The sequence below is a fragment of the Castanea sativa genome, chromosome 4, assembly GCF_040712315.1.
Source record: "Castanea sativa cultivar Marrone di Chiusa Pesio chromosome 4, ASM4071231v1".
Lineage (NCBI taxonomy): Eukaryota > Viridiplantae > Streptophyta > Magnoliopsida > Fagales > Fagaceae > Castanea > Castanea sativa.
In genome coordinates this window covers 26,155,503-26,171,429 of record NC_134016.1, presented here as the reverse complement: position 1 = coordinate 26,171,429, position 15,927 = coordinate 26,155,503, and the positions used below count along the sequence as shown (strand labels likewise).

The 15,927-nt window shown below is 34.2% G+C and overlaps 1 protein-coding gene across 2 annotated transcripts; it reads right to left on the bottom strand.

Annotated features, from left to right (window-relative positions):
* Positions 1–7,817: 7,817 nt before the first annotated feature.
* Positions 7,818–15,058, bottom strand: LOC142631866 (uncharacterized). 2 transcript variants are annotated; one of them, XM_075806190.1, is made up of 6 exons: positions 14,550–15,058; positions 13,762–13,896; positions 13,585–13,672; positions 12,791–12,885; positions 10,629–10,796; positions 7,818–8,385 (listed from the first exon to the last, which is right to left on the bottom strand). In XM_075806190.1, exons 1-6 carry the CDS (start codon positions 14,884–14,886, stop codon positions 8,225–8,227), a joined length of 984 nt encoding a protein of 327 aa, XP_075662305.1. In that variant the 5' UTR covers positions 14,887–15,058; the 3' UTR covers positions 7,818–8,224. The 2 variants fall into 2 exon arrangements, with proteins under 2 accessions (XP_075662305.1, XP_075662306.1); XM_075806191.1 differs by having other exon boundaries at positions 10,629–10,697; positions 14,550–15,044.
* Between the last annotated feature and the right edge of the window lie 869 nt (positions 15,059–15,927).

Sequence of the window (15,927 nt, the reverse complement as noted above, 5' to 3'; positions counted from 1 at the left end):
GCCAAAGATTACCAAAATGCACAGCCAGAGTGGAGGAAATTGGGGCATGTTCAATTAATTCCAATCCAAACCTAACAATCATAATGTAGAATGGTAAATGTTTTACAAATTGGATATCATCAGAATAACTGCAACTCTGCCAGAGTATCACAATCCAAACCCGACATTCTATTATTCTATATTATTGCCTAACATTACCTATGGTTGTTGTATATATAGGTATATACAAAGATAGGTTGTAATAATGATGATGTTTGAGTTTGGAAAATATTGTTTCATAAAGTTACTAAAGTGAAAATTCAAGTTTAAGCATTTTGGATTGGTCGAAGTTTTGGCTCGATCGATCAAAAAGGTAAAGAAAAAATCCTGGAGTTTCTAGATGACTCGATTGGTGCTCGATTCCTATTCGAATGATCGAAAAGAGCACTCGATCGATCCTCTCGATCGATTGAAAGTCAAAAATTAGAATTTTTCTACAAAATTTTCTAGTGCCTGTTCAGTGTATTTAAAGAGGTTTTAAGCCTTGTGAACGGTTTTATGAAACACTTTAAGTCTCCATACGTGCCTTTTGATGAAATATAACCCTATGGGTATATATAGAGGCTTATGTTCACTTAGAAAATAATTAACTCCACAAAAATAGTAAGTTAGATAGAAACATAAGAAATTTTGTGGTCATTCTTTAGAATTGTTATCTGTAGAACCCAACATCTTGGTTGTATCTTAGGGACAAATTTACGATAACTTTTTTAGCAACAATAGTGTGAGGGGCGCAAATATTGTCTAAGAAAAATGATATTGTGTCTCCAAGTTATCTATTTTCTGTTTGTCTTTTGTATTAACTTTGTTTTTCTATTATTACTTTGTATAATATCCCCAACAATGATAACATATATCATTTCAGTTTCCATATAATCAATTGTAATAGCAAAATTTAGCTTACAAGAAATCTTTCCCACAAAACAGAAAAATCTTCTAATTGAAAGGATGAAGACTATTTCTTGTAATAAATTCTTTAAGTTGTTTTCTTGTATCAAATATACTCAAGTGGTAAGCGAACCTACAAACCCTAGGTACAGAAGAAAGTATGCATGATAAAGACACATGATCATAAAGAAAGCCAATAACAAAAGCCGGGTACAGAAGAAAGATGCATGTGAGCATCGAATATAGCCAATTCTTAGAATTGACAACGTGAGTAGATAAGAGTTAAGTTGTCTGAAAATTGGTAAAACCCAATTAGTCATGTATAGCTAGTCTTAAATCAGTCAACCAGAGCCATTTGATTGTATCAGCTGGTCGGAATTAATCATGAAAAATTTCCCTTAGAAGTTATGTTTTTACTGATTTAATTCAACAGATGAATTTGGAAAAAAAAAAAATACAATTTTTTTAGCATACCTTGTCATATTCAAATTGGGACACTAGCCAGACCACCACCTCAATGCCACTCTACAACTAGCAAATCACAATTACGTACCATAGTCAAAAATAGAGTCCAATCCGGTCTTTACTTCCTATATGATTAAAAGAACTAGGCAAAGACCAACCATATATCTACATAAGAACTAAGAAGTAACAAATCTTATGGAAAAATTAAACAACGTTGTTGTTCAACTTTCAAGCCATGGGAAACTTGTCGCAGAAAGATCAGCTACACTTAGAAAAAGAAACCCACCATGACCAAGTACAGGAAGATCATTTAATCTTCACAAGCAAAATATGCAAGGATCTCATACAATCAAACCAAAAATTCAAACAACAGTAACATGTGTGTGTAGTGTGCACCCTATTTGCATGGCATGGACTGCATATCCAAATACATCAAAGTCAAGATTAAGGATAAGGTGGCCAACATTAGATGCCCTAGCAAGAACTACAAGCAATTTTTGGACCCTCTCTTTGTAGGCAAATCATATCAAAATCACTGTTTGATGAGTTGTGTGATATTCTCTGCAAGTCAACCATTCTACAGGTTCAAAAAAGGTGCTACTGCCCAAACCGTGAATGATCTGTGATGATACTTAATTAACGAGTGCCAAACTGTGACACAATCAAAGTGTCCTACGTGCAAGAAGGACTTTTGTTTTCAATGCAAGACTCCATGGCATGCAGGGTACCGATGCAACGAAAGTGGGCAATCAAGAGATCTCAGATCAGAATGATGTTGTATTTGGAAAGCTTATTGAAGAGAAGAAGTGAGTGATGTAGATATTATAATTGCAGTCAAGTTATTGAACGTGTTGATGGCTCCTGCTCCCTCCATCATAAAGGGCAGGTATTTGCTCTAAACAACTAAAATATTGTTGTTGGATTCTCTGCTCAACCATGTTATGCATATTGCACTATACATCATACTCAAAAATATTTTTTCATTAACACTATTAAATGGTTTAACAATACTTGAAAAATCTAGAAGCATTAATGGTAACCTTTTAACGTATAATGAATCCATAAGTTCAATTTTGTATAATTGTTAAGTTAATAGTAGAAATGCTTGTGGGGTGTGGGGTGTGGGGGGCAAGGGTTGAGGCTCAAATCTCCAGGAAGGAGCTTCACACACGTATACACTTAGATTAAGTTAGAGTATAAATTATATCTTGCATAAAAAATAAAAAAAAGTAATCATCATTGTAAAGTGTTTGATTTTATATAATTGTTAAGTAATAATCATCATTTTAAAGTGTGTAAACCTAATGCTTTTTATAAAAGCATATCAAATTTTAGGCTTAAATACCATTTTTGGCCAATTTCCATTTTGGTCCCCAATTTTTTTTTTTTTATTCCCCAAAAATGAAAAAGCGTTCTCATTTTTAATCCTTACTATCGTTTCACTAACAGAAATTACTTACGTAACACACGAAGTACACAGCTGGCACGTTAGACGATGATGTGGAAAATAATATAATAATTTAAAATTTTGTTTGGTATTTAATAAGAACAAAGTTTCTCTCCAAACTAGTTTGGAGAGAAACCCTTCAAACTTATCATATATCTTTTTTTAAGGTATGAATTTTGAAAATCTAACCATTGAATTTCATGTTCCTTATGTTCTTAATATGCATATCAAATTTCATTCAAATCGGATTTTATTTACTATTTGATCAATGAACTTATTTTTTATACACAATTTTAGATTACAAAAACTTGAAATTTTAACATTTGTTTGATGACATAGCAATTGATTTTTGATTTTCTTGAAATTTTGCAAGCATGAATAATATAATAAGAACATGCAATCCAACGATTAGATTTTCAAATTTCACACTCAATATAAAAATATTTGATAAGTTTGAAGGGTTTCTCTCCAAACTAGTTTGAAGAGAAACTTTTTCCATTTAATAAATGTCATGTCAGTATCCACATCAACATCTTAATTTTTTTAATTAATTTTTCAATTTAACCTCCCCCCCCAAAAAAAATTTGAAAACCAAATAACAGTGGTAGGTTCAAATTTGAACCAATAACAATTAACCACCTATGATTTATTAGAGCAAAAAAGTAATCTTAGTGGTAAGTTCAAATTTGAACTAAGAATAATTAATCACCTATGATTTGTTATAAAAATGTTATGGATGTAGCACTTCTCTCATTTTAATGTTCACGTCAACATCTAACATGCCAATTTAGCATTCCATGTGCTACGTAGGTAATTTCCATTAGTAAGATGAAAGTAGGGAGTTGGGACTAAAATGAGAATGATTTTTCATTTAGGGACCAAAAATAAAGGTCACCAAAATGGAAATTGGCCAAAAATGTAGGGATAAAAACAGTATTTACGCATAAATTTTATAATGATGTGATCTAAATATCCAGGTCACATTCTCCTTTAATATATTCCAAAATTTAATAAAAACAAACAAAAAAAAAAATCTATCACCACAGTTGAAGATGAAAATTTTTAGTTTAATGGGAATTTGTCATAGATAGTAGCGATCATATCATCGCCAATTCAAGTCGACTCTCCAACTATGTCACCCCAACTATGTAGATATTGTCCTCTTTAGGTCTTAGAACCTCACGATTTTGTTTTTCTCCCAAAACACACAGCAATGGTAGAAAAAATGTCTTTATAGGAACATCACCCCTTATAAGCACATTCACATGTGCATTCCTAGCTAGGCAATGTGGGACTTCAGGATTGCATCTCTCTTTGGTCCTTCACAATCCACCCTACTTACGAGCACACGCGTTCTACCGTGTAGGGCCCACACTTAATGGCTATGATACTATAACTATCATGAGTACCCAAACCCATAATTAGGATTTAGATACACAACCTGTCAAAAGTACTAAAATTCAAATAATGAAATATGGCTTAACTAAATACACATAAGAAATCAAACGATCAAGTCTCTCAAATAAAATCCATCAAATTAAAATTTATAAATTCTCCAAATACAATCTCAAATAGTCTCACGAATACTAAGTTCATTATCATAAGAAAACATAATAACATAACTCCCAACAAAGTCTTCAATCTATGGCTTCAACGGCTTCAACGGTTATCCACCAAAGTCAAATGGTCATTCTAACTACCTCTGAAGTTCAAGACACAAGCTCTTAACATGTGCTCTAAAGTCTAGATAGTCCTTTCAAATTGTCCATTTGTTTGAGGGTGGCAACCAATGCTAAAGTTCAACTTAGAACCCAAGGCTTTCTGCAAGCTATCCAGAACCTCAAAGTGAATCTTGAATCTCTATCAAATACAATTGGAACTAGCACCCCATGCAACCTCACAATCTCATTAATATAATTGTCAGCTTGTCAATTCAGTAATTAATTCAAATCAAAATGAAATGGACGGATTTTGTTAACCTATCCACCACCACCCAAATATCATCATGATTCCTAGGTGACCTCGGTAACCCAAATACAAAATCCTCAAATTTTTTTTTTTTTTTATGAATACAAAATCCATGGAGATATGTTCCCACTTCCTCTCAGGAATGGATAGAGGTTGCAACAACCCTGACAACCTTTGATGTTCCACTTTGATTTATTGGTAAATCAAACATTTTTTTTTCACAAATTGAGCTATTTCTCTTTGCATGTTGTTCCACCAATAAATCTCTCAAAAATTAGGGTATATCTTGATTCTACTCGGATGCACTGTTTAAGGCAAACGAATGTGCTTCCTGCAATATCTGCCTTTTAATCAATGAATCATTAGGCACACAGAGCCTATTACCGAACCTCAAATCACCATCAGTGGAGATATTAAATTCAAGCCTACTTCCACTACGCAGTTTTCCATGATCTTCAACAAATGAGAGTCACCAACTTGGGTAATATTATTTTTTATCAATTAGAGATGGTTGAACACTCAAACTTACCAAGTAAGATTAGGAGTCTCTAGTCACTATCTCTACTCCAAGTATCACAAGATCAGCAATGATATGCTTCTAAGTAATTAAAAATGCAATTGAGAAACCAGACGACTTTTGACTAAGTACATATGCCACAACATTAGCCTTACTAGGATGATAATTTATGGAGTACTTATAATACTTAATTAGTTCTAGACATCACCTTTGCCTCAAATTTAATTCCTTTTGGGTGTAAATGTATTTTAAACTTTTATGATCTTTGTATATTTCACATCTCTCATCATACAAATAATGCCTTCAAATCTTTAATGCAAAGACATATTAGTTTGTTTCCTTGATTAGCATACGACTTCAGTTTAGCATTTAACTTCTTGTCTCTTAAGATTTGCAACACAATTCTCAAGTGCTCGTCATGCTCTTCTTGGCTTTTATAGTAAATACAATAACAAGCCTATCAAGGTAATCAAGGTAACAAACCAATATGTCTTTGCATTGAAGATTTTGAGGCATTATTTGTATGTGAGAGATGTGAAATATACACATATCATAAAAGTTTTTTTTTTTTTTTTAAGAAACAAATCATAAAAGTTTGAAATACATTTTCACTCAAAATGATTTTTTTTTTTTATACAAGATAGAATTATACTCTAGTCTAATCTAAGTGTATATGTATGTGAAGCTCCTTCTTGGAGACTTGAACCCCGGCCCTTACCCCCCACACTCCATAAGCACTTATGGAGTGTGGGGGGCAAGGGAGATAGCTAGAACTAATTAAGGATCATCAATACTCCACAAATAATCATCTTGGCAATGCCAATGTTGTGGCATATGCACTTAGTCGAAAGTCATCTGATTTTTTCAGCTGCATTTTTTTAATTACTCGAAAGCATATCATTGCTGATTTTGTGAGACTGGGAGTAGAGATAGTGACTAGAGACTCCTAACCTCACTTGGCAAATTTAAGCATGCAACCAACTCTAATTGATAAAATTAAGGCTACGCAAGGTAGTGACCCTTAGTTGCTAAAGATCATGGAAGAAGTGCATAGTAGGAGTAGACTTGAATTTAATATCTCCAATGATGGTATTTTGAGGTTTGGTATGTGCCTAATTATTCATTGATTAAAAGGGAGTTACTGGAGGAAACACATCATTGGCCTTACATGGTGCATCTAGGTAGTACCAAGATGTTTCATGATCTTCAAGAGATTAATTTATTGGTGGAAAAACATGAAAAGGGAAATAGCTCAATTTGTGGAGAAATGTTTTATTTGACAACAATCAAAGTGGAACATAGGAGGTCGTTAAGGTTATTGCAACCTCTATCCATACTTGAGAGGAAGTGGGAGCATATCTCCATGGATTTTGTATTTGGGTTACCAAGGTCACCTAAGAATCATAATGCTATTTGGATGGTGGTGGATAAGTTGACAAAATCTTCCCACTTCATTCTAATTCAAATGAACTACTCTCTTGACAAGCTGGCAAAACTTTATATTAATTAGATTGTGAGGTTGCTTGGGGTGCTTGTTTCAATTGTATCTAACAGAAATCTAAGGTTCACTTCGAGGTTCTGGGATAGCTTGCAAAAAAGCCTTGGGTTCTAAGTTGAACTTCAGCACTGCATGCCACCCCCAAACATATGGACAATCTAAGAGGACTATCAAAACTTTCGAGGACTTGTTGAGAACTTGTGACTTTGGACTTCAAAGGTAGCTAGAATGACCATTAGACTTTGATGGATGATCGTTGAAGCCATAGATTGAAGGCTTCATTGGGAGCTATGTTATTATGTTTTCTTAAGATAGTGAACTTAGTAATCGTGAGACTGTATTTGGAAACTTAATAAACTTTAGTTTGATGGATTTTGTTTGAGAGACTTTTTTTTTTTTTTTAGAAAAACAAACACACACACAAAAGAGAGGAAAATGTGTTCTAACACAAAGACACCACAGACTCCACTCAAAAGCCATGGTTTATTTGAGAGACTTGATAGTTAATTATTTCCTTGACAATTTGACTTATTATGAATGGATTCAATTATGCTCTTGTTACATTATTTGAATGTTAGTACTTTTGACAAGTCGAGTATCTAAAGTCCTAGTTATGGGTTTAGGTTGTGGCAGTTATGGAATCAAAGTGTGCCCCAACTAGAAGTGCGGGCCCCAAACTTGAGGACTCGTGCGCTCGTAAGTGGGGTGGATAGTGAAGAACCAAAGGGAGAAACAATCTTGAAGTCTCACATCACCTGGGAAAGCACATAAGGATGTGCTTATAAAGGGTGGTCTCCCTTCATTGTGTATAGGCTTTTTCTCCCACTGTCGTGTGCTTTGGGAGGAGAACAAAACAGTAAGAATTTGGGACTAAAACAGAAAATATCTCCACTGCCAGGGTGGGGTCATTCATGGACACCAGACACACCCATGCAATTCAGTTCTGCTTTAAGGAGTTCATCCAACCAAAAATTACCAAGAAACAGCCAGAAGTGGAGGAAACTGGGGCATGTCCAAATAATTCCAATCCAAACCTAACAATCATAATCTGGATAGTAAATGTTTTACAAATTTGATATAACCAGAATAACTGCAATTCTGCCGGAGTATCACAATCTACACCCAACTTTCTGTTATTCCGTATTATTGCTTAACATTACCTGTGGTAACAAATACATTTCAGTTTCCATACAATCAATTGTAATAGCAAAATTTAGCTTACAAGAAATCTTTTAACCACAAAACAGCAGAATCTTCTAATTGAAAGGAAGAAGAACGTTTCTTGTAAAATCTCTGAGTGTATCAAATATACTCAAGAGGTGAGTAACCCTACAAACTCTAGGATGGCAGATAAAAGCAATTAAACAACAGTTCAAGCTTTTATACGCAATTAACCAAAAATTTAGGCTTTAATCCTTGAAGACTCTCCCACAGCATTCTCCATTCTTGTGTACCAGTCACCAATGCGAGTGTGCTCCACCATATCTTTACCAGACCTCAAGTAACGGATAGGTCTTAACACCCCATAAACAGCAAGGTCGGCTAAATTAGGCTTAGAGCCCCCTGACCCAATAAGAAATAAACACAATTGAACAATATGGTTATAACGGGAAGAAAAAAACAGGTAACAAATTTTACATATTAGCAGCATGGCCATGTACCAACATAAACAATATTAGCATTTTTATTATTGACATAAATAATACTGAATTTCTTTTTTAAAACAATATTACCAAACATAAAGAAACGATTTAAAACAGAGACACACAGTCATCAATGGTGAAGTAGATTTTACTCCTTTAAATTACGAAATACAAGAATAACAAGAATGCAAATTGTTGTGACAAAAAGGCCTCAAGTTCAAGGAGTTGTCAAAAAAAAAGGGTGGGAAGCAAATCCTGCTGGTTTTTTGTTTATCAAGAACACAACATTTTGAACAATGCTATTGCTAGAAAGCTTTGGTTGTTTTGTTTTTTGTTTGACGGGACAGTGGCAATGCCTAGAACTGTGGCAAAATTGGTGGCAAACTGGATGGGCACACTAGAAGTAGCAACATTTGGAAGACCATTCCTTTGTCTTAGAGGATTCACACTGGAGCTGCTAAAATAGTTTTTAGTAATTTAGCAGCTCCAACACCAAAAATCACCCTGCATCCAAGCTGCTAAAGCTAAAATTTTTAAGCAACTTACTATAGCAAGTTGTTACTTACTTTTTATTATTTTTTATTCCCCACTCTCTCTCTCTCTCTCTCTTGGCCCTCTCCCTCTCCTCTCAGAACTCTCTCCAGCGCCGGCAACAGCTCTTGTGGATGGGTTGCCTCAGTGGGTTCGTGGGTCATGGGTGACAGCTCTATCACGGTGACAGTGGGTCATAGTTGATCTGATTTTTGGGTTCGTGGGTTGCAGTGTTGATATGGTTTGGGTTTTTGGTCACGGTGATTGATTGAGTTTGGTTTGGGTTTTTGGTTGGGTTGATCACAATGGACCGGCGGTGGTTGTCTGAGTTTGACCTGGGTTTTTGGTTGGGTTGATCACTTTGGTTTTTGTCGACTGTGGATGATCTAGTGGCCTTCTGGTCGGGTTGATCATAGTGGGTTTTTTATTTTTGATTGGTTGTCGGTGGTGGATCATGGTGGTTCTAGGTTTTGATGGTGCTGTGGGTGATGTGAACTAGTGGGTGATCATGGTGGTTCTGAAGGTTGCTATGGATTGTGGATGATCATCGTTGTGCTGAGTTATAGGGAAATTAATTTGTATTGGGTTTGATATATTATTTTATTGGGTTTTATGTTAAAATAGGAGATGGGATGTTGAGTGTATTTTTAAGTGATGAGTTAAAATAGAAAGTAACATTTTGAGGTGCTAAAAGCTAAAATTTTCAGCACATCTGCTGTGAATGCTCTTTTACATTGTGCATTTGGATGAAAAGAAATGCACAAACTTTGAGGCTTGTGAATGATCAGTTTTGGAATTTAAGCTTCTGTTTTAAGGGTAATTTAAGTGGTTTTTTTTTTTTTTTCATTAATGAATTTTATTTACCTATCAAGAAAATATTTCTACTCTTTTGGATTATAAATTCTATGATACAAAGGGTCATCACCCAGTGTTGGTTCCATTTTAGGGTTTTGAGAGAGACTTGGATATGGTTATATCCTTTATGTATATCTTCCCCCCCCCCCCCCCTTTTTTTCTTTTTTTTTTTTTTACAAATATGTATATCTTCCTTGATATACATGTTTTTTAGAGATATTTTATAGCATTCCTGACTTTATAAGCTTAGAAGAACATTTGACATTGCAATAAGTTTGGTTGTTCACCTAGTTCTGCACTAGATTGATGATGCAAGACCATGAGTCATGTAGAATTTTGTAGTTCTTTTGGCTTCTTCATTCTTTTTATTTTACAAACGAGAGTATCTAGACCTCTTCAAGTATCTGACTATTCCCTCAAGATGTGTTTTTGTGCATGAAGTAGTCTATTTTCAATAAAATTATTATTAACTATAAAATAAATAAATAAAGTCAATGTAGAATTTTGGACAGGCCATATCATGAACTGATATGGAGCCAACACTTAACTATCAATTCAAATGATAATGCGAAAACCATTTGATGGAAAAACTCCAACTTGCACGGGTTTGTATCTATATCATTGATTGCAAGCCAATGAATTTTAGCTCAAGGGGCAGCCCCTCCCCACTTAAGATCGGGGTGGGGGTGAAGTCATGATCATCAATTGATTAGATAACGTGATGCATGCTAATCTTTTTTTGACATAATGCTGAGAAAATTAAACTCGAATTCATACCAAGGAAATCCCTGCCATTTAGACCATCAACCCATGTTTCTGCAGCCTCATACAGTGCAGCACGTTCATCTGTAATGTTATATTTCTTCTTCAATTTCTTGGACACAAAATACATAGCAGCAGCTCCAGCATATTTCACAGTAATTTTTTCAGTAAAGCTAAAATTACCTACAAGCATAGGAGACATGCATATGATTATTAGGATTATCAACCAAAATCTAAAGCTCAAGTTCAAAATAAACTGGAGGATCTAAGGGCGGGAGAAGAAAAAATTATATAAAAGGAACTTAGAATGATTAGTTGGTAGCATACCCCCCCTTCCCCCCTTTCTATAGAAAACACACACAAACAAATCCTTCAGCGACTTTATCTTAATCCTAGAATGAGTAAAGATCCAACGAACCAAACATAGAGGCAACATCAACCATGAGTCTAGAAAGACATAACAAACCAAAGCTTTGACACATGTTTAAGCAAAAACAGATACAGAAGTGAAGGACCTTCAACCTAAGCTTAAATGCCATAAATGCAACTCCTTTTTTTTGGTAAAACATAAATGCAACTCTTTCAACAAATCAAACATAACATCTCAGTGAATTAACATTAGTTCGCAATTTCTGTTTTATGACACATGGAAGAAGAATGCACTACCACTACCACAAATGAGAAGCCAGAAAAATTTACTAACAAATTCTAATCTTCAATTGATCAGAAAGTAAAATTAGGAAAGATTAGTTGATACACATTCAAGGCCTAGACAAAGCCTCAAAAAGGGAATCTCATCACAATAGGCACGCTATTACACATTTCCATTGATAAGACACTGACCTTGGAAACAAGCACGCACAACAGAAACCCTACTAGAAGCCAGGTAAGTTATGACACAGGTGCTACAACCCTAAGAGGTTAATTTTTGGGGATTATACACCAACAGAGTATACTACTTATAATTCTGCCTTTAGTGGTAGAACCCAAAAGCATCGCTTCCTTTCTGTCTTTTCCATAAGAGGAAACTGAACTTTTTGGGGTTAATGACAAACCAACTACCAGTAATCAGAAGGCCAAATTGACAATGTTTTCAAAGTATGAGAACAAAATTGAGAAAATTGAAACTTTAGGGACCAACACTAAATAAGACTACCATGTGAAAGAAAAAACTGCTTAGATTTTTTTTCACCCCAGATAAATAAGAATAGATTTTTTTATTTTTTATTTTTAACATAGGGAGTAGGGAAACTTTCTAAAGAAGAGTCATTTGAACTCCTCTCTATCAATAGTAAAGTACATGGGTATGTAAAAGAAATCCCTAAATGAGGTGTTTGGTATGGAGTAATATTTTAGGCTTCATGGGAATGTTTTAGGATTCCCTAACAATCCCATTTTGGTTGCAAATCACACAAGCGAATCAAATGCCCATGGATATCTAGATTCCCACTCAATCCCATTTTTGTAGGAATGTGGATTCTCTTTTTAAAAAGTGGGTATACACATTCCCATGATTGAAACAAGTGGGTATACATTTTTTTTTTAAATTAACAATTTTGTCCATTCCTCCCTACCCTTTAACCAATAAAAATATTTAAAAAATTATGGATTTAACTTTATTTTTAAAAATTATGGTTAAGAATTGGTCTCTTTTTCTTTTCCTTTTTATATTTCCTATTAGAGATTGAGTTAGATGCTAAAATAAAATAAATTACTTTTATTAAAAAGACATGATACCGTGATTGCCATGAGCAGAAGAACAAGAATTTAAATAATTATTTTTGTATTATACATGTCATTCAAAACGTCCAATTATAGTTTTAGTGAATTTTGCCATGATTTATACTCATTATTTATTTGTAGGGAAAAAAAAAAGACTTAATATTGTGTTAAAAAAGGCATCACATTCCCAGGAATCTAGATGCTAGGGGTAATGTGGATTTCCCAAACCAGACACCCCCCAAGAAATTACAATCTGAAGTTCACACAATCAAGAAAAAAAAACACAAAAACAAAAAACAAAACAAAACAAAACAAAGACAAGAGAGGAGATTTAAGCATCACAATTATTGATAGAAGATGTATCAAGTACCTACTTTTTTCCATATTAAGAAATGAAAATTCAATAAAGTAAAACCTAAATTAAATAATAATATGCAAATCTGCATAAGTCTCACCATTGCTTGTGATATAGTCAAAGGACTCAAGTGCCTCAGAAGTGTTTCGGTATATGTTTGGTGATAAGATATGCACCAAGTGATTGTCGACCCACCTATATCATGCAGCCTCAAATTAGTAAATTGGATGTGTCAAAACCATGGTTGTAACCTTAGTTCCTAATTAAACATTAACTATAAATATTATTAATAGAATGCCAAATAAAGCAAAAGTATGCAACTCAACTCAAGTAGAATCTATTAAACAATAACAAGTTGTAATAGAGAGGGAGAGCATTATTTAAAAATGTTTTCACATCAAAGGTGGTTTTTTTTTTTTAATATTGTTTTTGATAATTTTTTATTATATAATATATACATAATGTAGCATGTATATGTCTAAGAATGATATACATATGCAAACATTCATACAAAGGCATAATAGAATTTTCATAAATAACATATGCAAACATATTTTCATAAAGAAAATAGAGCATTTTCCTATCAACTTGTAATACTCATACAAAATGTACCGATATTTCCCATAAATGAATGAAAAATCAAGTCCCAACAGCCTGGCTCTAAAAATCAAAGGTCAAAGTACACTATGAAGATGGGAATAAAAGATGTGTGACCATTCTTCATGCCTCTAAGAGATTACTAACAGGTGAAGTATTATTATAATAATCTCAAACTTCTCAAAGTATAGTGTTAACCAGAATTATTTCATGCAAAATACAAAAGTCTTCGGATCATGAACAAATGCTTAGCCAAGAAAAAGAAAATGAACATAAGCTATCGCATAAAAACTGTACCCTCGCCACTTTTTCTCTTCATCATTATCCGATTTTGAATCGGCCCTTTTGTCTGAATGAATCTTGCCTCCCAGCTTGTCAATAATAACTGCAAACACGCCACATATGAGTTTGATGGACACTTGAATTGGAACTAGAAAAGTTAAAATACTTCCACAATCAGCCAATGACAGGTACCAGATGAGTCGATCAGTTGTTCCCCATCAACCATTAATATCGGCACCTTCTGATAGTCAGACCACTTGATTTCTTTCTTACTAATTGGGTTGACCTCTACTACTTTGTATGGTATATCATAATAGTCGAGAAAGGCTGAGATGGCAAAAAATATCACCTTGTAAAAAAACTGAACACAAAACACCACAACACAGTAAGATAGTAACTAGCTCAATAATGACATTATCATGCAGCTCCTTTACTTAAACAGAATTTTTGCCCCCCCTCTTTTAGATAAGTAAGAGATTAAACAGAAAATCAAACAAAAAAAGAAGTTGCTTGAAAAAATTCCCCTATTCACCCAAATTATTATAAATGGATTCAACAAAATCCGCTAAATTATTCAAAACTCAATGTTGCCTACCAATCACCTCTCCTAGACCCCGAAAAGTTGGAGCTTTGTGCATTGGGTACGACCCCATTAACCCAACGAAGTATTTGACAGCAGAGAAAATGCAGGAAAATGAAATTTCCAGCATTTCCATTATCCGAATCAAACTGGCACAATTGATTTGGATTCTTCAATTTTTGTTTTTTTTATTTTTATTTTCACCCAAAAAAAATCCTAAATTTTTTTTCCTTTCCTTTCCTCTCCTCCAATCTCCATCATTCATTTCTTAAAAAATACAAACAATTCAAAGCAAAACAAATCACCAATTCAGCCAATAAGAATAGGAAGTTAAATTTGGAAGCAATAAACTTTATACAAAAATTTATTTCAAAGAATTAAAGAAGAAAGAGATCCATACCTTTAACTTTATTGCAGAAGGGGCAAGCTTCGTACTGGTAAAGAACCACGTCCTTGGGAACGAGTTCCGGCGGCGGTGGCTCCTTCGCGTGGACCTCTTGGGCGGCGGCGACGGAGATCAAAGCCCCGGCGACACCGAGAGACAAAACTCGCGCCGGTGATTTACTCCACCAGCGGGTGTACGAACCCCCCGAGCTACTGCTACTTCCGTAGAGCGCCACCTGGAGAAGCCTCTGCTTGTGGTGGACGGCTGTGGAAGTGGCGACGCCAACGCCGCCGTGGGCGGTGGCGAGGGTTCGGGAGAGGACGGAGGAGGCCAGAGTGGAAGCTCTTCTCATTGCGTTGAGTTGAGATGAGATCTTTCTCGTGGCCACGTGGTTACTATAAAGATTTTCGACAAAGGGTTTTGATGGGGTTTTTGGGGAGTGGTTACTGGGTCACGTCTAGCTGGGATATTGACTTCCTGCTCCTAGAGATTTCTGGTATTTGTTTAAGAAGAATCTATAGCCAAAAACAGTATTTTTATAAAATGTTAATATGGCCTATTTTTTATCGGTTTTATTTTTTTATTTACTAATAATTACTCCCCACATCAACTGTACGTAAAATAGTTTGTATCTGTAGTATTATTTTTTTGTTTAAGTGTCGTGAAAATATGAATGGGTTAAAGTGTGTTAGGGGAATACTTGTAGGATGTCTAAGCATTACTGTTATTAAAAACACCTTTATCAAATACCCCCTAATATATTTGTATTGAAAACTCTTCATTGAATTATACTTATATTTTCAAAATATGAGAAAAAGACAAAAGTAAAAAAAAAAAAAAGTAAAATTTAAAAAATTTAGTTACATAAAAATTAAAAACAAAAAATGTGGCTTATAATTTGTTCCCAAACACATACCTTGTGTGGATTATTGCGGTGGGCTTGGGTTGAAAAAATTTATAATCGCAACTTTTTTTTGTCAAAGTTGTGATGTGAAAAATCGTAAGTGATGGAAAACAAATGATGGATTAATATGAAAGTGATAAACAATCTAATATAACGTCAAGAGTTTTGAAACTCAACTAAAACTTCCTAAAGTATCTAACAAAGACGACCACGCTATATATATATATATAAAACAAGTATCATTTTCACATATAGAAGATAACAAAAAGAACTTTGAGGATTTGTTTTTTTCCCTTTCACAGTTTCAATGCATATAAGGGAAATGGGCTAGTTACCATTTTGATCTCTAATGTTTGTTCTATATGTTAAAATGGTTTTTAATATTTCAAATGTGTCAATTTAATCATAATTTTTTTGGTATTGTGTCAAAATAGTCTTTTTCATTAAGTGGTGGATGCAAAAAGTTGACAATGATATTAAAATAGTATC

Bases quoted from the DNA above. Each gene is read 5' to 3' on its own strand.
- LOC142631866 (XM_075806190.1), bottom strand. From the start codon at position 14,886: ATGAGAAGAGCTTCCACTCTGGCCTCCTCCGTCCTCTCCCGAACCCTC. The intron at 13,897-14,549 runs GTATGGATCTCT...TTGCCATCTCAG, and splicing joins CTTCTGCAATAAAGTTAAAG to CCTTTCTCGACTATTATGAT. The intron at 12,886-13,584 runs GTACAGTTTTTA...TGCATGATATAG, and splicing joins GAAGAGAAAAAGTGGCGAGG to GTGGGTCGACAATCACTTGG.